Source organism: Procambarus clarkii, chromosome 30, assembly GCF_040958095.1.
Source record: "Procambarus clarkii isolate CNS0578487 chromosome 30, FALCON_Pclarkii_2.0, whole genome shotgun sequence".
NCBI classification, from domain to species: Eukaryota; Metazoa; Arthropoda; class Malacostraca; order Decapoda; family Cambaridae; genus Procambarus; species Procambarus clarkii.
The window spans coordinates 15562131-15588685 of NC_091179.1; the positions used below are offsets into that span (position 1 = coordinate 15562131).

Below are 26555 nucleotides of genomic sequence, written 5' to 3' on the forward strand. Positions count from 1 at the left end.
AAGTTTTCAGTTGCATATATGCCTGGTGACCATTCAGGCTTGAACAAATCCACTACGGCCGTGACGAGGATTCGAACCTGCGTCCGAGAGCATCCCAAACGCTGCCTTAATCGACTGAGCTACGACATGGTCCTATTGACATAGCTCGAGTGCATGGAGGGAGTTGTGTAAAACTCTGGTTTGTGCCTTGGAGAGGCTGCAGGATCCAGTAAGTTCAGTAGAACTTCGGTTTCAACTCCTTTTGACCATGTCATAGCTTAATGGATTAAGGCAGCGTCTGGGATGCTCTCGGACGCAGGGTTCGAATCCTCGCCACGGCCTTTGTGGATTTGTTCATTTGATGCATCACACAATTGTGATTTCTATGTGTCATTAAGGCTTGTTCGCATTTGTGTTCCTCACGTGTGCCCCAAAGAATGAGGTGATTTGATAAAATACCATGCCCAAGATGGAAGAGAAGAGATGCCCAAGATTCGAGGAGAAGCTCGAACCAGCCACGTGACGGACTGGACCGATCAGCTGAAAGAGGCGGAGACGCGGGAAAACTTCCAGGTTTGGACACCGAGCAAGCAGCGCCTGAAACCAAGGCTGGGCCGGCCACCAAGGGGCCAACAGGTTTACTCTCCCCTGGTAAGTCTCCAAGCAAGCCAGGACCTGAAGCAACAGCTGAACTGGGGGAAAGAGGTACAGGAACTCCCACCTCGACCAGTCCTGCCAAAAGGCATCGACCTGGACAGCCTTGCAGTCGGGGAAGAGCGCTACATATACCGGAAGAAGCCTCGACCACGCAGACGCGAAGAGGTCCACATCCAGATGCCCGAACGTCTGGCAGAGCCAACTGAATGAGTCGGCGTCAACCATCAATTCCATGGACAGGGGAACAAATCGAAACAGGCCGTCTGCCAGAACGTTGGACACGCCCCGAACGTGAACCACCAGGATAGCCAAACTCTGAGAACTCAGCAGACGAGTCACTCAAAGCGACAAGCCCCAAAGAGCCATGGACCGCATCGAACCCCCCATAGTTCAGACAATAAACCACAGGGGAGCAGTCTGAATGGAGCCGGATCGTTGATGTGTGGGCGACCCCTGAACCCTCCGAAGAGAATACCACACCGCCGCGATCTCTCGCACTGTGCTGTGGGCTCGACGGAAGGACGTACCCCACCGCCCCTGGCTGGCCTGGTGAACACTGGTCACACAGCCCCAGCCCAGAGACGACGCGTTCATGAACACATCGAGCGAGGGGCTCAGGTAAACGCCAAGGCACTGAACTCCGAAAAACCCGAAGAGGAAGCCGGTGATGCAGCAGCCAATGCAAGGCCCCCAGCGGACAAACCCAGCAATCGTGAGAGAGGCAGAAGGGACGGCTCCGAAGAAACCAGAACAGCCGACGAAGCCAAATCCGACCGGGCGGGTAGACCATCACAGCAAAGTTCAGGCTCCTGCACAAACCCTCGAGCAACTACCGAGTGACCCGAGAGAGCCTAGAAGCAGGAAAAGGCGGGACCGCAGCCGAAGGAGAGACTCCAGAAGGAGAGACAAGGAAACGGTCCAAGAGTCCCACACAAGACCCAGCCAAGTCCGAACCTGGCAGGGAACTAAATGGGACTTTCTCCAGTTCACCTAAAACTTGAACCCGGCGAGCTGGGAAAGAACCAAATTCCTGGCGAGCAGACAAGCGGACTGGCTGGAAGCCCAGATCAGCCAGTCGCTGAGGTAGGCCAACACCCGAACACCTTAGAGATGCAGACGGGCCACCATGACCCGAGTAAGGCATGTGAAAACACGAGCTGCCAGGTTCAACCCGAACGGGAGACAACGAAAGTGGTATTTCTGATGCCCCACAACAAAACCGAGCCAGTCCCTGAACCCCAGATAAATCGGAACGTACCAATACGCGTCCCGGAGGTCCAGGGACACCATCCAAGTGCCCAGCTCCAACAGAAGCCGGACTTGGGACAGAGTAGTCATCCGGAAGGAGAGGCAATGAACCTAGGGGTTCAGACGAGACAAGTCCAGAATGAACTGCAGGTCCGCACAGTCCCGTTTCGGGACTGGGAACAGACGGGAAACCCATCTAAGAGACGTCGTCGTTTCGACCACGCCCAAGCGTACTTACTCCAAGATGACCTATAAGAGCGCAGGAGAAGAGGCCTGCCCTGCGAGCCCCGAACCCCCCCCTCCCCCAAAGGAGCTGGGGCCAACCCAACGCCACCTCAGGACGTCGGGAACGACCCGAAAATTCCACAAATCGTGGGACCAGGTGTGAGCCAACAGAGCAAACATTCTCCCCCCCCCCAAATTGCCCCATCAATGGGACGAACCGCAAAAGGGCCGACACCCCTTACGAGAGCCCGAGCTCCGCACAGAGCGAACATCGCGCCGACCCGACGAAGACGGGTCTGAAGGCGGCGCCGGCTCCGAAACTGGTACCAGTGGCTTACCACGACGAGCGGAACCCCGAGCCCTGGCACGACCCCTCTGGGAAGACGCTTCCCTGGGATCCCCGGAGAACCAGCAAGTCGGACATCGGACGACAGTTAGCCGAGGCCGCCTGCAGATGCTGCGCTGCTGCAGAATCAACAAACAGCAAGGGACAAAAAGGCGAAGACAATCTAAAAGCCAGGGCCCAAGCAGGAAGCAAGCACTGTCTGCCAACACGTCAACACGCGAGCCAGAAGGGATAAAACAGTGACACTGCATCCCGCAGGATCTGTGTAAACAGCTTCAACAAGGCAGACGACAAACGCGCTGCCGAGCCCAAGGCGCTAGACTAGGAACGGCCCCAAGCGCCTCCACATCCTCCTGAAGCCAGTCAACAGACAGCTCCAGGAGGGAAAAGAAATGCAAAGCCGAAGCCAGCAGGCCATGAGTGCGCAAGTCCTCAGCAACCTGCAGCGCAGCCAAAAGGGAGGGAACCTGCACGTGAAGCTGCACGACACCCACATCCCGAGGAAGCGCAGGAGCGAACAAGCATTCATTGAGGTGCTCAAACTCGCCCGCCAGGAAAACCTGGATCACCGTTAACGACTCACACCACTCAAAAAAAAAAAAAAAACACTCAAGTGTGCAGGAATGACAGCGTATGCCAAGCCTCCAAAGCAAATACAGGACAGTCCGCCAGCCAGGACGACTCCGGAACCTCGTAACAAATCCAGTAGAGAAACGAAGACCCAAACCTGAACGTAGACGGATCCATAATAGAGGCGTAATCCGGGTCGCGCAGGAGGTAAGCCGCAATGGCCTCCTGCACCACAGCAGGACTGATGCGGGAAGCCGAAAACCTCTGGAAAGACAGGACCGAAGCAACCGAAGGGACACAGAACGAAAACTTGGGAGAGACACACTAAATCTAATTTGTACGCAGGGTGGGGGGGGAGAAAACCTCACTCCTTGTAACAGTAAGCCCTTCTCAGAGGGCAGAAAAACCCAGGTGGGGTCCAACAGGGCCCAAGATCCCTAGGTCAGCCCCTCCTCTGCCCCGGGAACCACTGCAGCAGGCCCTGGGGCCGAGTCATCTCCTAAAGCCCTAACCTCAAAAGAAGCCGGTGCAGCCGTAGAAGCCGGAAGAAAGGAGGGCCACTGGTCAGACACAGAAGTTTTGGCAGGGAGGAAAGACTCAAATGCCTCCGTCGCCAGCCCATATAGGGCATCCCCCAAGACCGCCCGAGTTTCAACACCATCTAAACCCTGCCCTGACCCCGAAACCCTCGGACATTTCGGAGCCAGAACCAAGGGGAGGGGGGGGGGACCAAACCGAACCACAGCAGGGGAAGGACGAGGGGGTGCAGACTGAACCAAGGTCGAACCACTGGTGCAGGACCACTGTGCCACCAGGGACAGTTGTGGGGCTTGAGTACTTTGTTCGAGCCCTGAAGGCTGTGGTGGAGTTCCTTTAGAGACTTGCTGATGGAACAACAAGCAGGACAAAACCTCGCATTTGACAAATAAAATCCTTTCAAATTAGAAGCCTTTATTTTGAGACATACAGTTTAGATGTCATGGGAGTACACTGGTACAAGTTATACAGTATATGGCAGGACTTGTGACACATCATACAAAGCACCTACTTGGCAGGACATTCTCAGTATTATCATTTAAAGTGATTGAACTTTTAAAATTTGGCATTACAGTAAAAAAAAAAAAAAAGATATATTAATCAGTCTAAAGAACTTTTAAAGATATTTTTTCAAAGTATATAAAGTACTTACTGTATTTAAAATATTGAATGGTCAGAATACCTTACTATAAATGGAAATGGCACTTTTAGTGATGCTGTATCTTTAAGGTTTGCGATAGTGTATGAACTAATAAAGTTGCCAGTCAGTTAAACTACATTACTATACATGACAATAAAATGACTTTCTTAAACTGCATGAAGAAAATAAGCTAATTCCAGTACATATCAACTGGTGCCACAGGGTCAGCTAAGAGTTAGATCAATCAAAATGTCAAAATACAGTATGTTACATGGCCATGTTACACGGTACACAGTACGATGGATGCTGGCAACTTAACAGACAGGTATATGGTATCGTGGATGCTGTCAATGTAAACAAGAAGTACACCATATGGGGCTAGTAGCTTTACCAGACAGGTGCATCACATAGTGCTGGCAGCTTACCAAACAGGTACATTGTATGGTGCTGATAACCTAACTAAAACGTACACCATATGGTGCTGATAATTTACTGAACAGGTACACCATGGGGTCCTGATAGCTCAGCCAACAGGTTCACTATGTGGTGCTGGTAGCTTAGCCAACAGGTACATCATGTGGTACTGGTAGCGCAGCCAACAGGTACATCATGTGGTACTGGTAGCGCAGCCAACAGGTACATCGTGTGGTACTGGTAGCTCAGCCAACAGGTACATTATGTGGTGCTGGTAGCTCAGCCAACAGGCACATCATGTGGTGTTGGTAGCACAGCCAAGATGCACACAATAAGGTACTGGTAACTCAAGAAAGATAAACACCATGTGATGGTGATAACTCCACATATACACCATGTGATACTAGTGATAGGTACACCATGCAGTGCTGGGCAGACTCTGCCAGGCCTTGTAACACCTGGCAAGTGGTCCAGCATGCAGACATGTGCTATATCCACATGCAGACTGGTTTTGTAATGATATTTTAAACAGGAAGACTGTATAGCAGTGATGGCATAGCCCTTGCAGATATACCATGTGGGAACTAACAGGTCAATTAGCAGGCAGACCATGTGCTACTAATAGATTACCTTGCATGAATAACATACATGCCATTATTTTGATCAACAGGTAGACCGCACTGTTCTTGCAGTTATCAGGTATACCATACGGCTCTAACAGGTTAACTATCACGTATACCATTTGTGACCTACGGATTACTCAACAGGGCACACCATTTGGTATATGCAGGTTAATTAACAGAAAGATCATACTTGTTAAGTAACAAGTTACTTAACAGGTGGACTATTAGGTGTTTGCCTTTCCATTGGAAACTTTCGGCGTCGTGTAGCGGGGGAGACCTGCTGCATGGGTGACAGCTTCTCCTTCATATCAACCTACCCTGGCTTTGCACCCTGGATAAGCCACTCTCGACTGAAAACCAGAGCACAACTCTATAGTCTCTTGAGACTGATGGATGCCTATTATTTGGCTCCAACAGATGAACCGAAAGGTACACCATCCATGACAAATGCTCAACTTCAATAGGTTATTTTCCCATCGAAGATATACTCTTTTTTTTTTATTTTCACAAAATATTTACAGCTTATAGACATTCAAATTCTAAAACACGTGAACATTATACAAATTTAGCATGTTACTGAAACTGATGTGGTTTGAAAGTCGGTGAATGTTAGCGCGATGTAATACAAGTTACCAACATAAATATATATGAAACTCTATACAAATCTTACACAATTTTGTGTTCTTTTTCAGAAACAGATTTCTCAATGTTACAAATTAAAACCCAACTTATGTATTTCAATGACATTAACAACATTTCAAACATTCTTAAAATGCTTCAAATGTTTATTTTAAGAACTATTAAACATGTTAGCAATAAAGATAAAAATAACTAGTACAAAATCATCCATAGGACACAATATTCTTATTGGTTATAAATAATTGCTATTAATATACCTGTACACAATTAGTAAGGAGAGAGAAAAAGAAAAAGTGGGTGGAAAAAATCAACTACTGAATTTCAATTTATTATTTTGTTCTTCAATGTATTCTTGCAGTCCCTTTATTTAGAGATGTATACAATAAATCTCCAACAACCACCTTTTTCTCCCACAAGACTGGTTACTGAATAAATAAAATATTAAATATTGTAATGAGGGCATGATGGCATCAGGTTATTGCAAGGAAAAGCATTCAAGGTTAATACAATCCTCTAGAAGTGAGCTGTCAGCTTTTCTTGCTTTCTGTAAGTGACAATTGCATTATAGGTGGTGATGCTTTAACAATATGTGAACATTCAAAACTGACAACCAATATCAAATGATTATTCAAAAGCTCGACTGTTTATCACTTCTCAGAAAGACCAGTCGGCAAGGAGTCAGCACGAGGGTACATCAATTCAAGTTACGAGAGAGCTTAGGGACAAAAGATGTAGCACTTGCTCCTCAGCCTAACCTTCTTTCTGATAAATCAATCATATTATGACAGCAAAACCATTCAAATAATCATTCTTTTATTATTAACAAATTAGTGAACTTAAACAATCGGGAGTAAGTTTGATGAGATAAGCTATCTACTCAAGTTCAAGCTCTCTACCTAAACACCTGCAAGGCTTGAAGTGTAACAATAACATTTCTAAAACATATCCTGTATTTAAAAATTATAATTATTGTGGTTAATTCCTTGACTTTTATACACTTTCATTATTAGGCAAACAATCCCATAAGAGGAACGGTTGTTAGAAAAATCCCCTTAACACGAGTGGCTTGAGATTAATTCTTAAAACAGCATTCTATACCTTCTGTTAAGACTGACATATGCATGTCTTGAAAATATTCCAAATATAACTGTCATATATCACTCTTAAGCTTAATTTCTTTGATGAAACTCACCGGTCACTTGACTCAGGTTATCAGTTCCATTCACATATCAAAAAGTTCAATTGCTGTTCAGCTTCAGCAGTTTAAAGATACTGTTCCCAATATTATCAATTTTTGAACCAAGAAACTTTAAAGACAGTGTTCATATCCCTCTGAGCATAGAGAGAAGAAGAAGAAAGGCAAGAATATTACTGTTAATAAATTAAATATTATCATGACTTTGTAGTTTCCTGAGATTCTAAAGACTTTGTCTCCTCTTTTGGTAGACTTTTATGTTCAACATCATCTTGATCTTGAGGTTCGGTTTGTTCTTCATACTTTGGTGAATCGTGTTCAGTTTGCGTGCCTGCATCAATGGAGGAAGCAGCAGACTGGAGAGAACCAGAACGGCTGGCTATGTTGAGCATTTCTCTTAAACCCTGTTGAATAAAAAAAATTTATGATGCAGTTGACACAGGTGACACATAAGGCATTTAAGGAATGCTATCTATTTATGGTGTATACCAATAGTCACATCAGAATGTTCATGATCTTCTGTATTCTGAAAAGCCAGAAACTCTTAATCCATATTTTTGAGATCACTGTAATTTACTGTCTTATAATACATACAAATATTGTAGGCACCTGATAATTCAGAGTAAAGTATCTGTAATTCATAAATCAACAATATTATCCAAAATTATACTACCTTATTTATAATTCATGAATTATAAATTCAAGTGCCTTTTGTCAGTGTCAAGTGCCAGCCCCCACACATGAGTAATTACCTAAGTGTAGTTACAGGATGAGAGCTACGCTTGTGGTGTCTCCGTCTTCCCAATACTCTGTTGTATAAATTTTTGAAACTACTGATGGTTTTGGCCTCCACCACCTTCTCACTTAGCTAGTTCCAACCATTTATCACTCTGTTTGCAAAAGAAAACTTTCTAACATTTTTGTTTTGGCACCTTTGTTTCCTTAGCTTGAATCTGTGTCCTCTTGTTCGTGAAATTGCTGGTTTCAGGCATGACAAAGAATTCCTTTGTCAATTTGGTCAATTCCTGTTAGTATTTTGTAAGTGGTGATTATATCACCTCTTTTTCTTCTATCTTCTAGTTTTAGCATGTTTAACGCCTCTAATGTCTTCTCGAAACACTTGTTTTTCAGTTCCAGAAGCCATTTTGTAGCATGCTATTGCATCTTTTTTAGTTTTTTTATGTGCTTCTTGAGTTTTGGGTACCATACAACAGCTGCATATTCCAACTTTGGTCTCACAAAAGTCATGAATAGTTTCTTTAGTATTTCATCATCCATATAACTAAAAGCAAGTCTGAAGTTGGAAAGTGACGTATATGCTCTACTCATAATGTTCTTTGTGTGTTCCTCTGGTGACAGCTTACTATCCAAAACTACCCCAAGGTCTCATTCTTTATTAGAGTTCTGTAATTTACTTCCACATAATTTGTAAGTTGGGTGTGGTCTATTTTCTCCAATTCCACATTCCATAACATGGCATTTATTCACATTGAATTCTATTTGCCGCTTGACACTCCAAGCACTTATTTTATCTAGATCAATTTGAAGGGCATCACAATCGTCTGAGTCTCCTGTCTTCAACAGTATCTTTTAGCATCATCCACAAACATGTTCAAATAATTCTGTATAAGTAAATATTTCTGATCATTTATGTAGATGATGAACATTACTGATGCAAGAACTGAACCCTGTGGTACTCTGCTAGTAACACTCCTCCAGTCAAGATATATTGTCTCTGATTACCGCCCTCATCTGTCTGTCAGTGAGAAAGTTTTCATCCATGTCAGCAGTCTCCCTGTCCAACCCATTCTCGCACTTGCTTATAGTCAATATTGGCTTATTAATAAGTGCATATGTGACATACTAATTTATTGTGAATATTTTAGTTTACCTTGAAAAGCTGAATAAAAAACACCGACCTAACCTAACCTTCTTAGTATGTTAAGATAAGCATCTTATTGCTTCTTAATTACAATTAGTACCTATACCTATATTGATATTACAGTTTTATACAAATAATAAAAAGAACCAAAATATTTAAATAAATTGTAAAGTAACTCAGGATATTGTCAAATATTGTATAAAATCTCTATTTTTTAATAAAACTGAAAAAGAAATTCCTAATATTAAAACTGGTGTTTAGCAAATCTATAGGAAGAGTTTATACCTTAAAAACAAAATGTAACTTGGCATATACCACATATGTACTTATTAATCAGCCAAATAGTGACTATAAGCAATAAGTCATATATGTACTGTCTTGTGCGAGAGCGGGTTGCCCTGTCACCCTTACAGCATGTTCCAGTTTCCAGAACGATCTCTTGAATGGGACTCTGTCAAAAGCTTTTTTTAGGTCTAGATAGACACAGTCAACCCAACCACTACTTTTCTGTAGTATCTTTGTGGCTCTATCATAAAAACTAAGTAGATTTGATACACACAAGATCTTCCTGTTCGAAAACCACACTGTCTGTCCACTATTATGTCATTACTCTCTAGGCATTCAATCCATTTGGCTTTAACTATTGTTTCTAGTGTTTTGACTACCACACATGTTAATGATATGGGTCTATAATTTAGAGGTTTCTCTTGACAACCATTATTATAAATTGGTACTATGTTTGCCTTTTTCCATATACCTGTTAAAATGCCTGCGCTCAAAGATGTCTGGAATATTAATTGAAGTGGAATGCTCAGCCCAGTAACACATTCTCGCAGAACCCAAGGTGAAACTCCATCAGGTCCAATTGCTTTATTTCTTCCAAGCCCCTTGATTAATTTGTCCACTTCGTCTTGAGATACATCTTTGTATTCTATGGCGTGCTCTAGAATTAGTATTGGGTCCGGTTCTGTGAAATCCTCATTTTTTACACACACACACTTTGGAACTGTTCATTTAGCTTTTCACACATTTCTTTTTCATTCTCAGTAGTACTATTCCCCGTTCTCAATCAGGCTGATACCTGTGTGTCTGCGTGCATGTGCAAGCATGGGTGTTCATACAGGTTATGACATGAGCGCTTCTCATTTTTGGTTGAATGAATTACCTTATTTTCAGTAGCTAGAGAAGTGATGAGTCTCTGCTGCTGTTGACTTTCGTCATCACCAAGTGACGCAGCTTTTCTCATGACTGCCACCATCTCACTTATTCTTTCAATTTGTGCTGCAAGCTGAAATAAATAGAAATCATTAGTTTTGCAACAGAAAGAAAAAATATTAAAAGAATTGATTTAATGCTGATACAGTACAGTATATAAAGACTTCTTAGATGACAGAAATAAGATTAATTGATTTATAAATAACTCCTGACATTATAACACTAAGGTCCTTGGCACTTTGAAAACAATGTTCATCTCAGTTTGTATTAGATTTACAAGTAGGGCTCTGTTACACAGCAGAACAGGGCTTACCTTAAGAGGCTGAAACACACCTAGTGTGTCTATGTTCTTTACCCATTAGGATTTCACAAATCAAACTTAGGTGACGTCTAGGTTGTGACAGCACATAATCCCCGCCACTACAGAAAGGTAGTGTTCCATTGGATGATAACAACCAAATCGCAGTGCAATTTATCCAAGATAACTGTTACCATTATCATTACAAACACTACCTCAGAAAAAGCATAACACAGTGAATTCAGAACTGTTAAAAAACCAGCCCTGAATGTAATGAAATGCCATTTTTTGGGTCAGATCCAGAGGCTCCCTGGAGCTATCCAGGCCGGTATGGATATATTAGACTTTGGCATCAGTCAATGTGCATGGAGTTTTAAGCCTACCAGGGACCACAAGCCAGAACCTGGCCCCCCTCAGAGAGGCACGAGAAGCAATGGCCTATAGAAACCCCCGTGTGGTTCGAAGCATTCTATGTCTGCCATTGACTGGGCCAGGCACCCAAATAGGTAAGCATCCCAAAACAAACCCCTATGCTGATTAACATTGCTACTGAAATCCGAACTAGTGCACAGTGAACTCCCCAAATGAAAACGAGCAAACAAGCATGACGTCGCCACCGTCTGTGCAACACCTCCCTTCCCAGGAGGGGGAAAAAGGAGCACAAGACCCTCACGCCGGCTATCCCCACCCCAGTTATGAGGCTGGATGTCAAAACACGCAAAAAAAAAAAAAAAAAAAAAATGGCGACAGGAGGGAGGGAGGGTTGCCGGGGAGTCTCTGGGTCTTGCCCAGACAATGGCATTTCATTACATTCAACGCTGGTTTTCTGGGGTATGGGGGGGACCGCTTGCGGCTCCCCGGAGCTACTTACCCAAAGACAAAACCAAACAATAGGGACTTATCTGGGAGGCGGTCAGCTCTCGATCCTCAACTCGAAGTCGAGATAACTGGCCGCTACTGGACACAACACATGAAGCACCCCCCCCCCCATCCTGCCTAACCAACCAGGTATCAACAACCCATGGACCCCTCTGGAAAGTAGCAGACTTGGGCTATACCAGAAAAGAAGGAGACAGCTGCAAACGAACAAACCTACCACCAGGGCCAAAAGAGCAGAAACCCCTGTGCTGGAGGAGAGGAGCATGAAGCTCCCTGACCCGACCCACAGAGGCCAATGCCAACAGGAAAAAAAAGAGCCTTAAAAAACAATTCTGAACAGAAGGGGCCACAACAAACCGAGGAGAAGAGAGAAAACAGAGCACCCGGTCCTACGACCAGAACTGCTCAGGCAGCGCATGAGCAGGTCAGAGGTGAAACAACACATGAGACAGCTTGAGGAACGAAGCAGATGTAACATCCACCCCGAACGTAAGTCAAAGCGGTTCCGCCAGTGTCGGACGATACGAGGTACCAGTATTCTGCATAAGATGACAGTCCTGAAATAACCAAGCAAGGAAGGAAAATACAACCTGATCCGAAACAAAACAAAACCTATGTAGAGACAAGAAACAATTACAGGACTGCCAGGAAACTTCATACTGCTGCCGAGACGAAGCACACAGGTGTGACACCATCAATGAAGCCACCTGCTCACCATACAAATGGTGATAGACCTGTGTCAGAAAAACCAGACGTGATGACTTGAGGAGAAGATCGAATCAGCTATATAATGGACTGGCCCGATCTGCTGAAAGAGGTGGAACCACGGAAAGACCCCCCCGGGTTTGGACTCCGAGCAAGCAGCTCCTGAAATCAAGACTGGGCCGGCCACCAAGGGCCCACCTCGACCAGTCCTGCCTGAAGGCATCGACCCCGATGGCCTCGCAGTTGGAGAAGGGCGCCACATAATTTGGGAGACGCCTCGACCATGCCAACATGAAGAGGTCCACCTCTGGGAGCCCGTACGTCCTACAAGAGCCAACTGAACGAGTCGGCATCGACCGTCCATTCTGTGGACCGGGTTAAGAACCATGACAGGCCATTCGCCAGGACGTTGGAACCCCCCCCCCCCCCCCCGAACGTGAATGGCCAGGAGAGCCAAACAGAATCATCTGAAGCAACATCCACACGGCTGCGAACTCCCACACTGTGCTGTCGAGCCGATGGAAGGATGGGCCCCACCGTCCCTGGCCGGCCTGGTGAGCACTGGTCACAAAGCCAAAGCTAAGAGACGACGCATCCGTGAGCACATCAAGCAAGGGCTCGGGTAGGTGCTAAGGCACTGAACCCCAAAAACAAGAAGAGAAAGCTAGCAATGCAGCAGCCGATGCAAGACACCCGGAGACAGAACCCAGCGATTACGAGAGGCAGAAGGGACGTCCCCGAAGGAAACAAAACAGCTGACAAAGCCAAACCCGGCCCAGTGGGTAAACCAACACAGCAAAATTCAGACTCCCGCACAAGCACTCGAGCAACAGCCTCATGACCCAGGAGCCCCCAGAAACAGCTGAAGGTGGGACCGCAGCAGAGCCTCTGGAGGGAGAGACAAGGAAGCAGTCCGAGAGTCCCACACAAGACCCAGCCAGGTCCGAACCAGAGATGGAACCAGATGGGACTTTCACCAGATCGCCAAGTACCAGGGTGTGGTAAACCCCAAGTGGTTCACAGATCTCTAGACGGATGAAGGTGTGAACCCCCTGATGCCCCTGCATTCTCCTGCATTCTGTCAGGTCATCTTGGAGTGGGTTTGTTTGGGCATGGTCGAAATGTCCTCATCCCCCAGGATTCCCACCTGTTCTTAGTTATGTAATGAGAATGTTACCGTAGGACCCCCCTGATGCGTATTCTGATGCCCCAAATCCCTGGCAAGCAGACACGCGGACTTGCTGCGAGCCCACACCAGCCAGGCGTCGAAGTAGGCCAGAACCCGAACCCCGAAGACATACAAACGGGCCACCATGTCAGATTCAAGCCGAATGGAAGGCAACAAAAACGGTAAGCGTGACGCCCCACAACAAAACCGAGCCACTCCCAAAACCCCAGATGAATCGGGACGTGCCAATATGCATCCCGGAGGTCAAAGGACACCATCCAAGTCCCCAGTTCCAAAAGAAGGCAGACCAGGGACAGAGTAGTCCTGCAAAAGGAAGGGCAAAAGACCCAGGGGTTCAGATGGGATAAGTACAGAATGAACCGCAGGTCTGCACATTCTCATTACATAACTAAGAACAGGTGGGAATCCTGGGGGATGAGGACATTTCGACCATGCCCAAACAAACCCACTCCAAGATGACCTGACAGAATGCAGGAGAAGAGGCCTGCCCCACCAGCCCCGAACCCCCCGAAGGAGGAGGGGGGAGCCATCCAATGCCACTGCAAGCAGCAAGAAACGACCCAAAATGTCCACAAATTGTGGGACCAGGCATGAGCAAACAGCATGGGGCTTTCCCCGCCTCCATTGCCCCATCAATGGGACAACCCACGAAAGGGCCGATGCCCCTTACAAGAAGTCGACCGACGAGCAGAGTGATACTCTGCTAAGGGAAGCCCAGGCAAGGTACTGCTAACCCTCACCCCAAACTACCAAGCGAACTATTAAGTGCTGAACCCCTGTGACGTGTACACTCACAGGGACCTAGTGGAGGACCCCCAAGAATATAGAAAGGTCAACAACATCAAGAGGCAGACCCCCTACTTGGCAGAAAAACAAAAATAAAAGGAAAACCCTGCAAGAGTACAACGTCCCTAGGCAGAACAAAGCCGGCCGCCATCTTATAGTGAAAACTAGCTGCACAGTACCTTGCAGTGATGAAACTACCTCATACCCAGAGGCAAACAGTGGCGCAAAAAACATCCCAGCTGACTCCAAGGGCGGGCAATCACCAAGCAGCAAAAGATCCCTACGGAGGTAGGTCCCAAGCGACTTGTGAAAGGTAACCCCAACCCACAAGGGGCAGTACTTACCGGGCACCTAGGGAAAGTAACCCTAGACGTATGCGGCCCGAGTACATACTTGTGAAATTACTCCTGGTCCACACACCACCTCAGAACAGGACCACGCCACAAGGCACAGCACTGAACAACTTCAGGGACCAGAGTCACACGACTGCCTGGTCTCACATCAGCATCAGAACTAGGGCTGGACAGCTGGCACAGGGGTCTGGAGCTCCCCGCTTTCCCCTCCCAGGGAAGGGGGGAGCTGCGCAGACAGCAGCGCGATGATGGGTGTGACGTCATGCTTTGCTCGTCTTAGTTTGGGGAGTTCAGGTGAACAGTTCGGCTTTCAGCAGCAATTTTTTCACCAGACAGGATTTGTTTTGGATGCCTGACCCGGTTGATGGGAGACATAGAATGCTTCCAACCACACGGGGGTTTCCATAGGCCATTGCTCCTCATGACTCTCTGAGAGGACAAGGTTCTGGCTTGTGGTCCCTGGTAGGCCTAGAACTCCATTTACTTGACTGATGCCAGGGGTCTAATACATTCATATCAGCCCAGATAGCTCCGGGAAGTCGAAGGCCCCCCCCCCCCAAGTAATGAAAGAATGTATTCATATATGGAATAATTGTACACAATGATGACAATACACTAACCTTGGCCTGCTCCTGAGTATTGGGTTGAGATTGTTTTGAGTTAACTGTAACCAGCTTAGCCACCTGTTGTCGGTATTTGGACATTATCAATTCCATTACGTTCTGGTGTTCTTCAAGTGCTAGACGTAATTCTTTATTTTCCTGCAAATTATTAACTCAGTAAGCCTCTCCCTGTTCATAATAGGTAATATTTCAACAGAATAATTATCAGTTCGATAAATACTGTATAGCTATAGTTAAACTAGTTGTGTTAGTGTGTGAGTAACCAAATGAGCACTTCTGTCTTGGCCATTAATATTTACAGGCAACCACCAAAAGGAATATATTACTGCTACTGTTAAATAACTACTAAAAGCTTGTTTCTGTTGGGTAAAACAGCAAGAGAAAAAAGTGCAAGTAAACCCTTGAAGCAGCAATTGATACTGAGATAGGCATACAAGCAAAGCACAAGTTAATGCATGCCAATGTTTATGTACGAATGAGAGGTTAAGATCAAATAATAATTATTTACTGATGAGCACTACATCCTAATAAAATACCAGCATTGAATGTTGACCAGACCACACACTAGATGGTGAAGAGACGACGACGTTTCGATCCATCCTGGACCATTCTCAAGTCACAATCGACTTGAGAATGGTCCAGGACGGACCGAAACGTCGTCGTCACTTCACCTTCTAGTGTGTGGTCTGGTCAACATACTTCAGCCACGTTATTGTGCCTCCTCGTCTACCAGCATTGAATGTAATGAAATGCCATTTCCTGGGTGAGCCCTGGAGGCTCCCTGAAGCTATCCTTACTGATATGTGCTATATTAGTTTTGTGTCATCGTCACAGGCGTCCTTTGCCTACCGAGGACCACAAGCCAGAACCTGGCCCCCCCTCTGAGAGGTGCAGGGAGCAATGGCCTGTGAGCACTTTACATTTAAATTATGTCATAATTGTCATTGACCAGGAAAGGCATCCAGAAAGAGAGGCGAAACAAAGCAGACTACAATCTGATAAAATTTGTGACCTACGTCCGGAAAGAGCAAAAGAACTCCCGCCGAAAGAAAACAAACAAGCAACACTTCAGCCTAGCACTCCCGCTTGTTAGCGCTCTCCCTTCCCCAAAGGGGGGAGGAAAAGCCGGCTCAGGTGAGCTGGCAGCTCACCACTCCAGTTCTTGAACTGATGTGTTGATAGTCGCATAGTCACCTCTGGCCTCAAATTCCTGTTCTGGATTTTCACCCTGTGAGGCTGTTCCAGCTGTGTGTGTGGCATGGTGGCCAGGTGTCTTAATTTACAGGAGCAGCATGCCCCTAGGATTATCTCCCTAAGGTGCTCCGTAAGTACTGCCCTAGCGTTTCAGGATTATCTTCCCTGGGGCCTTTGGGAATCACTCCCCGTTGAGGACTTCTTCGCTTGATGTTGTCTTCGCCCTTGGGATGCGTCGAGGGTCATGGGACTTTCCGTCTTGCCCTGGGTAGGGAAGTGTTTTGGCACTGCGGCTGGTGCAGCTTGCACACGTGGCAGCCAATGTTTCTCTCTGACTGCCAGTTAGTTTGCTGTGTATCTTTGGGGGGTTTTGTTTTAACTTTTTTGGCATTTTCACAAATTTTGGACAGAGTCTGCTTAACTTCTTAGCTTCAACCTAGCCTAGGTTGTGTTGGTAGTCCTCCACTGATGTCCCCCAAGGTTTCACAGCTGCACAGACCACAGCCGGTGGTCAGTTTGCCTGCTAATAGACAGGGTTCTACCAGCTTAGCTGGCCCCCAGTGTCTGAGCTTCTCGTATGGTTTATTCATTCTGCGGGCCATGGAAAACCCCTATGGGCTCGGTGGTACAATGGATACTTCTACTGAGTCCACTCTCGCCCTGTGCAAAGTTGAAGTTTGTTCGTCGCTCCTACCTCTAGGTAGCACTAACGAGCAGAGTGCTTGTTGGATGAAGTGTTGCTTGTTTGTTTTCTTTCTGGGAGAGTTCTTTTGCTCTTTCCAGACATAGGTCGCAAATTTTACCAGATTGTGGTTTGTTTTGTTTTGCCTATCTTTCTGGCTGCCTTGCCCGGTCAATGGCAATTATGACATACAGTACTTTAAATGTAAAGTGCTCACAGGCCATTGCTCCCTGCACCTCTCTGAGGGGGTCAGGTTCTGGTTTGTGGTCCCCGGTAGGCAAAGGATTTGTGTGACTGATGACCCCCAAACTAATACAGTATACCCACAATATCAGTTCAAATTGCTTCAGGGAGCAGATGGGGCTCTCCACAGGCAATCTATCAGAAGCTAAAGATCATTACATCACAGTAATAAAGAGTAAACAAAAATCTACAGGAGAATTTTCCTTTCATGGTGTTTTGTATGTAAGTGGCAGTGTCTTCTCATATCTGTGTCACTCAAGTGGACACACATGTACATGTTACCTCTCACTAATGTATCCTCTCACTAACATGTACAAGCCAGAAAATCTTACAAAAAATGTACAAATTTCCTATGTCAATTTCACCTCCAATAAAGGAGCCAGGTAAAGGAGCCGGGCCAGTTACACAGAATCCTCTAATGAAGTTATGCATCTAATGACAACATTATACAAGCACAATAGTTGCAATAAGCACACTTAGAAAACATTGTGCCTATTGCTACTTATTGGATTGTGTAAGGTTCTACGCTATAAATAATTAAATATATTGGCAAAATGTTTAGGAAATCAACCTATTATTTGGCATATTACCAAACATTTCTCAGGTAATTCCAAGACTTACTTGCTGGAGCTGTCGAATATGTCTGTTCTCCTGTTGGATGGAGTGTATGAGTGCGCTACGAGGTCGGTTGTTAGCTGCCTCATTTAGCTCATTCATCTCCTCACAGTACTGTAAGAGAACAATATATCAGAAATTTGTTATCAGAACTTGTGTTCAACAATAATATTATCTTGCACTACTTGAACCTAAACAAGTCAATACCTTGAAGACAACAGTATGTTTCCTTTTGCTGCGAGAGATACGCTGATGCTGAGGAGTCGTCGTGACTGGAAGCGCAGCTGCTGGGAAGGTTGAAGATGATGGAAGATTCTCTCCCTGGAATGGGTGGGTTGAATTCTCCTGTCCTCTCATGATGGGATGTAGTATTGTACTTGTACCACTTGCACACAGTTCTCACCTTAAATCCTCATTCAATTAGGTTTCTACTCACACTGTTTTAAATATCTTTCAGAGTTAATCATCTCAGTTTCTTTTGAAGGTATGACTCTACTGGATCCAAGAGACAGGATTAACACAGTTAGAATGGGGGTGACATTCACCAGCTTTGCAGGGTCATATTGGTGTTAGTACTGCTGGAGAAAATTCAATATAAAACCAAGTAATCCCCCACAGAGAGCTTGTATATAAATTCAAAGCCACCTCAAGCACTCTTAGGTCAAACATGGCCACTGAGTAGTGCTTTGACTACTACTAGATGGACCTCTTGGCCACTACAGATGGCAGCAGTTGCACTGCAACACAGTGACCAAAGGCAGGACCAAAGAGCCAAAGCTCAACCCCCCCCCCCCCCTCCACAAGCAGAACTAGGTGAGTACAATACTGGAACCAGGTTGGACTTTGTCACATACTTCTTGACTGGGTCTGTGTGTAGTTGTGGCAGGCCAGGAACTGAATCTCCAGTTATGATGCTCATTACATTGTATAAATATAACGAGTCTTTTTATCAAACATAGCTTCTTAGAAGGAACTTGTACATTAACAACTCTTTTATGTGTATGTGGGCCTTGGACACTTCTACTGGCCAATTTCTTTCACGTGAGGATGCAAAGTGTTTGTTTAACCCACCAAGATTGCACCACTGACTGAGCTTGTCTTACATAATTGAGGTTCACAAGTTTGCATTGATCTATTTTGTGTACAGGATTGTGCTGATCTACAGCTAGTCTGGTTGATATACACAAGTATATACAGAAGTATTTAGAGAAGTATCTCTAAATCTAGTTTTTTATGGTTCAACTGGTTAGGTTAGTGGAAGTCAATAGCTAGGTGTCTTGGCAAGCAAACAGACATCCTATTTGTATGCCAGTCTAGTGCAGAGGATCTGGTAGCCTGTTACTCATAATATTGATCATCAGTTCTGCACTTCTAGGTGGGTCAGTATGGCAACTTTTTGTGTGGTTTCGAAAACTAAGCTCGGTGACTGGTGGAAGAAATCCTTACAGAACTCTGACACACTGAAGACGATCCATTCTGAATCCATAATTTCCCCGTGATGGGCTCAGTGTTTTCACCAGGTATTTCTTGTGGCATGTTTGGGTGGCAACCTTGTTTGAGTCACCTGATTGGAACAGAGTTTAACAATCAACTATCAAATTGAGGAAAAACACACCGAAAAATAAGCTCTAGCATTTGAAATTCTTGGCTTTTGCCGAGTCTTATTGGGATTCCATGTTCTTGGGTGACCAACTTATCAGTCAAGAAGAGTGGTGGACTAGAAAGATACTGCTGGGACACTGCAATATCAACACCACAGTTCTGGCCACTAAACATCCAGTTTTTCCAATGCATCCTCTGATGAAATGGCCTAAAATATTTTGGTATGCCTTACACAGGTTTTTGAAGGTACAGGGTCAAAGAGATGTTGTGTTCCTTCTCTATCCCTGGAAAAGTGTTCATGGAGATTCAGAGCATCAGCTATGACCATCCTCTGATCCCACTTTTAATGTAGAAGGGAGAGGGTGGGGGTGGGGGGCTTTTTCCTCTACATATAAAGTTAGCAACTTTTTGTGAAGAGCCATTATCTTCCACACTGGGGTGGAACTCTGCAATGTGTGGGTCCTCATCCATTGCGTTTAAAACATCTCTACCAGAGGTGATGAATGAGAAGCAGGGCAATAAATGAGAAATTTTGGGTGCTGAATAAAAAGCCAACCTGGTTTCCTTCTGACCCTAGTTGGGCATGGCTGTACATATGGGAATCATTTGGTGCTGAACTGAATGAACTCGAGTGCTCTTTAGCACCAGTATGACTCTACAGGAGCTTGGTGAAACTGACCCTGCAGCACTGGTGTGCCTGCCAGCCCTAAGTTGAACAGAGCCAGTTCTTAGGAGCCAGCTGGATCTTACTTTAGTGCCTGAGGGTTGTGTTCAGAAGGAAAACTTTCTGAGGAACTCAAAGCCTATATTTTAAATCTGTATGTTAGGCATAACCTGAAATATTTGTCTGCGAAGAATCATAATCAGTCAAGTTAAGAAACTCCTTTTACTAAAGAAAATATAAATATTACAATGCAATGAGAATTATACAATATAATATGTAAATATTTGGAACGTGTTCGCTCAACAGGCTGATACACGGGAGATCAGGTCAACTGATCACATGAAGGATCTGGCACACAGTTGACTACAGGCTGATTCTATTCCTTATATGATTGTCACCTAATGCTGTTAATGAATAAAGGTTCTTCCTACTAATGCATATAATACTCATAAAATAAATGGGCCATAAGGAGTAGGTTTTAATTGAGCTGAAGTAGGATTACAGCTCTTACAGGCAGTTTCACCAGGTTCCATATATGATAGTTCCCTAAGTGATAGTTAGGTAGTTTTAGAGAACAGTGCATTCTTATGAAATATACATGGCTCTAGGAGCAGGTCTTGGATGAGCTGAGGGTAGGATAACAGCTCTTGCTTTCAGTTTCACCAGATAAATTTATACTCCTTATGAACCCTTGTCTTAGTTTACAAAAAAAGAAAAGAAAGAAAGAAAGAAAGAAAGAAAGAAAGAAAGAGAGAGAGAGAGAGAGAGAGAGAGAGAGAAGGGGGGGGAGGGGAGGGGGGAGACAACGTGAGGGAGGGGAGGGGGGAGACGATGTGAGGGAAGGGAAGGGGGAGACGACGTGAGGGAGGGGAGGGGAGGGGGGAGACGACGTGAGGGAGGGGAGGGGAGGGGGAGACGACGTGATGGAGGGGAGGGGAGGGGGGAGACGACGTGAGGGAGGGGAGGGGAGGGGGGAGGCGACGTGAGGGAGGGGAGGGGAGGGGGGAGACGACGTGAGGGAGGGGAGGGGGGAGACGACGTGAGGGAGGGGAGGGGAGGGGGGAGACGACGTGAGGGAGGGGAGGGGAGGGGGGAGACGACGTGAGGGAGGGGAGGGGAGGGGGGAGACGACGTGAGGGAGGGGAGGGGAGGGGGGAGACGACGTGAGGGAGGGGAGGGGAGGAGGGAGACAACGTGAGGAAGGGGAGGGGAGGGGGGAGACGACGTGTGGGAGGGGAGGGGAGGGGGGAGACAACATGAGGGAGGGGAGGGGGGAGACGACGTGAGGGAGGGGAGGGGAGGGGGGAGACAACATGAGGGAGGGGAGGGGAGGGGAGGGGAGGGGAGGGGAGGAGGGAGACAACGTGAGGGAAGGGGCGTGTGTGCCGGAGCTTAGCGAGTCAGGAGGACCCAAGTGAAAGTTGCCTCCCGTGTTGACCCATCCTTAACCACCACTACCACCACTGGATTACTTGTGCTGCTGTTGCTGTTACTCAGCATTATGGAGCAACAGGAATCATCGGGCCACAATCATACCTACTATAACTATCACCATTGTCACCTGTAGTGCCAGCATCACATCCACTCCCACAACTGTTATCATAACCCCCCATTCTACCACTGTAGTACCACTTCAATTACAATATTATAACCCCTATCTCTGTATCATTGGTATCAGCCACGCCGCCATTATAGACATACATCACGCTGGTCGTGATGACAACCAACTCCATCACAAAATCATTTTTTTGATGGAGGTGACGCAAGGTCTGCATCACCTTGCGTGACGCAGGTGACACTCAAGGCCACCAATACTAGCCTTACAAACACCATCACCATATGTAAACAAACACATTATCACATGCATAACCTCCTCCACCAAATTAATCCTAACTCCCACTACCCACCACAACACCACCACTGACAACAGTACTAACCAACACTACAACAGTCCTAACCAACACTACCCACCACAACACCACCACTGCCAACAGTCCTAACCAACACTACCCACCACAACACCACCACTGCCAACAGTCCTAACCAACACTACCCATCACAACACCACCTCTGCCAACAGTACTAACCAACACTACCCACCACAACACCACCACTGTCAACAGTACTAACCAACACTACCCACCACAACACCACCTCTGCCAACAGTCCTAACCAACACTACCCACCACAACACCACCACAACACCACCACTGCCTACAGTTGGGTATGAGCATCAACAATATGCTCACTTTGGAACACTCTACCAGTCCTCAGTTGTCATGACAACCAGCATCAGATGAATGGTATATAAAATGTGGCAATGAATCGTGTATTTCCAAAATCAAAGAGAGGTTTTGTTGCATTCTCTGATATGACTACATTAAAAAATTATAGAATGAAGCGATAAAACACAAATAATAATCATATAATTATGCTGGCCATAACAAACTATACATTTGTAATTAACAAACACCAGCACCTGGGTTCACAATGTAGACATCGTTTCCCAAGTCTATATGACAAGGTATCACAGTGTGGTCACTGGGCAGGCAATGCTGGCTTATTTATTCTCACAACGGAGCACTTGCGTCTTGCACAAATTATTCGACAGTAATTTGAGGCTGCAACACCCACTCGTCACTTTAACACACACACAATCTTAGCACAATTCTTGAATCATTCATCTAGCTGAACTTCACTGACACTTAGCATGGTTATAAATATTGAACATAGAGTATTAAAAATTACAATTTCTTTGACAAGAAACATTACATTTCTTAGTTCAGTGGTTAGTTGCAATGATTTCTAATCTTCAGTGACTACTTCACACCACCACTATGTAAGTGCATTAGAGATAGTGACCAGCCACAGTTCAGGTACAGCAAGAATGCCTGACAGCATATTGACCATGAAAGTAGTTTGTCCACCGTATGCATTATCTAATTATCATCAGCTGAAGTGTACAGGTGCACCAAATAAGGATGAGAGCAGCCAGAGGCACCCTGGAAGCAGGTTGAAAGAATGTAAACAGAAGGAGTGTGTGTAGACTGGTAGGCAAGAGGATGTGGTATAGTGAGTCAAGTGGAGAGCAGGTGGGTACAGAGCTGGACCAGGAGCAGCAGCACCCCGACCCTCTTGCCACGGCGTCTCATGCCACACTGACTCTTTACGCTCAGCCTGCTGGTGTGTGTGTGTGTGTGTGTACCACCAGTAGCAAGCCCACTCTGGCACTCTCCAACTGTTTGGTTCCAGCTATACTGGTCGCCTGCGTGCGTGCGTGCGTGCGTGTGTGTGTGTGTGTGTGTGTGTTATCCATGCTTGACTACCTGCACCTCAGCCCAGTGTGTGTGTATGTGTGTGGCTACACTACCACAACCACCCCAATATCACTGCTGCTCCCAGCACGCACACTCACCACACCCGCACTCATGCAACACACACACACACACACACACACACACACACACACACACACACACACACACACACACACACACACACACACACACTCACCCCACCAAGCTTGCTGCAACACTTTCACCCCATTACCATCACCACTCATGCAACACACACTCCCACACACCATACCTGCATACTTTCCCACATTACACCTGCAACACTTTCCCACACCACACCTGCAACACTCCCACACACCACACCTGCAACACTTTCCCACACACCACACCTGCAACACTTTCCCACACCACACCTGCAACACTCCCACACACCACACCTACAACACTTTCCCACACCACACCTGTAACACTCCCATGCCACACCTGCAACAATTTCCCATGCCACACCTGCAACACTCCCATGCCACACCTGCAACTTTCCCACACCACACCTGCAACACTTTCCTACACTACTTATGCAACACTTTCCCACACCACACCTGCAACACTCCCACACACCACACCTGCAACACTTTCCCACACCACACCTGTAACACTCCCATGCCACACCTGCAACACTTTCCCATGCCACACCTACAACTTTTCCACACCACACCTGCAACACTTTCCCACACCACACCTGCAACACTTTCCTACACCACACCTGCAACACTCCCACACCAAACCTGGAATATTTTCCCCACACCACACCTGTAACACTCCCACGCCACACTTGCAACACTCCCACACCACACCTGCAGCACTTTCCTACACCACATCTGCAACACTCCCACACCACTCCTGCAGCACTTCCCCACACCATACCTGCAACACTCCTACACCAAACCTGCAACACTTTCCTACACCACACCTGCAACTTTCCCACACCACACCTGGAACATTTTCCCCATACCACACATGCAACACGTTCCCACACCACACCTGGAACAATTTCCCCACACCACACCTGCAACACATTCCCACACCACACCTGCAACACTTTCCCCACACCACACCTGCAACACTACCACACCACACCTGTAACACTCCCACACTAAACCTGCAACACTTTCCCATACCACACCAACAACACTCCCACACCACAGCTGCAACACTCTCACACCAAACCTGCAACACATGCATACCACACCTGTAACACTCCCACACCACACCTGTAACACTCCCACACCACACCTGTAATACTCCCACACCACACCTGTAACACTCCACACCACATCTGCAACACTTTCCCATGCCACACATGCAACACGTTCACACACCACACCTGCTACACTCCCACACCACACCTGCAACACTCCCACACCATGCCTGTAACACTTCCACACCACACCTGCAACACTTTTCCATACTACACATGCAACACTTTCTCACACCACACCTGCAACACTCCCACATTATGCCTATAATACTCCCACACCATGCTAGCAACACTTCCACACACCACACCTGCAACACTTCCACATCATGCCTGCAACACTCCCATATCATGCCTATAACACTCCCACACCATGCTGGCAACACTTCCACACACCACACCTGCAATACCCTAATCATATCTACAACCAACTCACCCCACCCAAAATTGTAACATCCTCTCTCTCTCACCCCCCCCCCTCTCACCACACCTGCCACAATCCCTCTCACCCCTGTCACACATGCAGCACTCTCTCACTCTTACCACACCTGCAACACACACACACACACACACTTTACCCAAAACACTCACAGCAATAACACCTGTAACTCCCTGACCAAACCAGTAACACCCCCACCACACTTTTAACATCCTCCCTACCCCCTGCTACACCTGCAACACCCTCACTCACCCTCACCTTACCATTCAACACCCTATCTCACCCTTCACTACAAAGGACAAAACATTGCAAAGGACAAAACACTGCAAAACTGCAAAACAAAACACATACTGTACAAAGAAATATACTGCACAACACCCACTGCACAACACACACTTGTGTGTGTTGTGGAATGTGGAGTCGATATCATGCCAAACCTGTCTCCTGAAGCCCACATCAAAAGAATAACATCAGCAGCCAATATGAGGCTGGCTAACATCAGAACTGCTTTCAGAAACTTGTGTAAGGAATCCTTCAGAACCTTGTATACCACATTTGTAAGACCAATCCTGGAGTATGCGGCCCCAGCATGGAGCCAGAACCTAGTCAAGCACAAGACGAAGCTGGAAAAAGTTCAGTGGTATGCCACTAGGCATACCCCAGAACTAAGAGGCATGAGTTATGAGGAAAGGCAGCGTGAACTGCACCTCACGTCGATGGAAGACACAAGAGCTCGGGGAGACATGATCACCACATATAAAATTGTCAGGGGAATTGACAGGGTAGACAAGGATGGGTTATTTAACACAGGTGGTACTCGCACAAGGGAACACAGGTGGAAGCTGAGTATCCAAATGAGCCACAGGACATTAGAAAGAACTTTTTCAGTGTCAGAGTAGTTAGTAAATGGAATGCACCAGGAAGTGATGTGGTGGAGGCTGACTCCATACACAGTTTCAAATGTAGATATGAGCCCAGTAGGCTCAGGAATCTGTACATCAGTTGATTGACAGTTGAGAGGTGGGACCAAAGCACCAAAGCTCAACCCTGCAACCACAACTAGGTGAGTACACGGCACAACACCCACTGCACAATGAAACATGCACTGTAAGCAATTATCAGAAGAAGGCACCAAAACAGGAAACCTACACTGTATCAGGAAACAGGCAGTGTGTGCACACACTGTAACAAAGACCATAATAACGCATTATGTACAAAGAAAAGAATACATACTCAAATTTTTATACAAATAATACTCAAAATGAATAGCTGTACAAAGAAGAATACTCAAAGCAGAAGTGAAATGCATAAGTAAAGCAAAGCTCAGCATGGAAGCCAAGACTAATGCAAGGTAAAGATTGAAAACAAACACAAAATAGCCCAGACAATAGTGCTGAGTGAGGGGGGGGGCATGACACCATGCACAGGTACACTTTAGCTCCTCAGTAAGGCTTCACATACACATACGTCAATGAACACATTGGCTTTTTCTCGCCGTTGTTGTTTTTTTTTTTTTTACTTTTTATATTTTGTTGATGGGCCAAGTGACCGGTGTTCGTGTT

At 46.1% G+C, this 26555-nt stretch overlaps 1 protein-coding gene across 1 annotated transcript in view; it reads right to left on the bottom strand.

Annotated features, from left to right (window-relative positions):
- Positions 1–3959: 3959 nt before the first annotated feature.
- The window catches only part of LOC123765493 (FGFR1 oncogene partner 2 homolog), a 32514-nt gene continuing 9918 nt past the window's right edge, over positions 3960–26555 (bottom strand). The window contains exons 3-6 of the mRNA XM_045754114.2: positions 17744–17851; positions 15001–15141; positions 10121–10243; positions 3960–7477 (exon numbers count right to left, since the gene is read on the bottom strand). Coding sequence (XP_045610070.1) covers positions 7271–7477; positions 10121–10243; positions 15001–15141; positions 17744–17851 — 579 coding nt within the window. The 3' untranslated portion in view covers positions 3960–7270. The remainder of the gene's footprint in view (positions 7478–10120; positions 10244–15000; positions 15142–17743; positions 17852–26555) is intronic.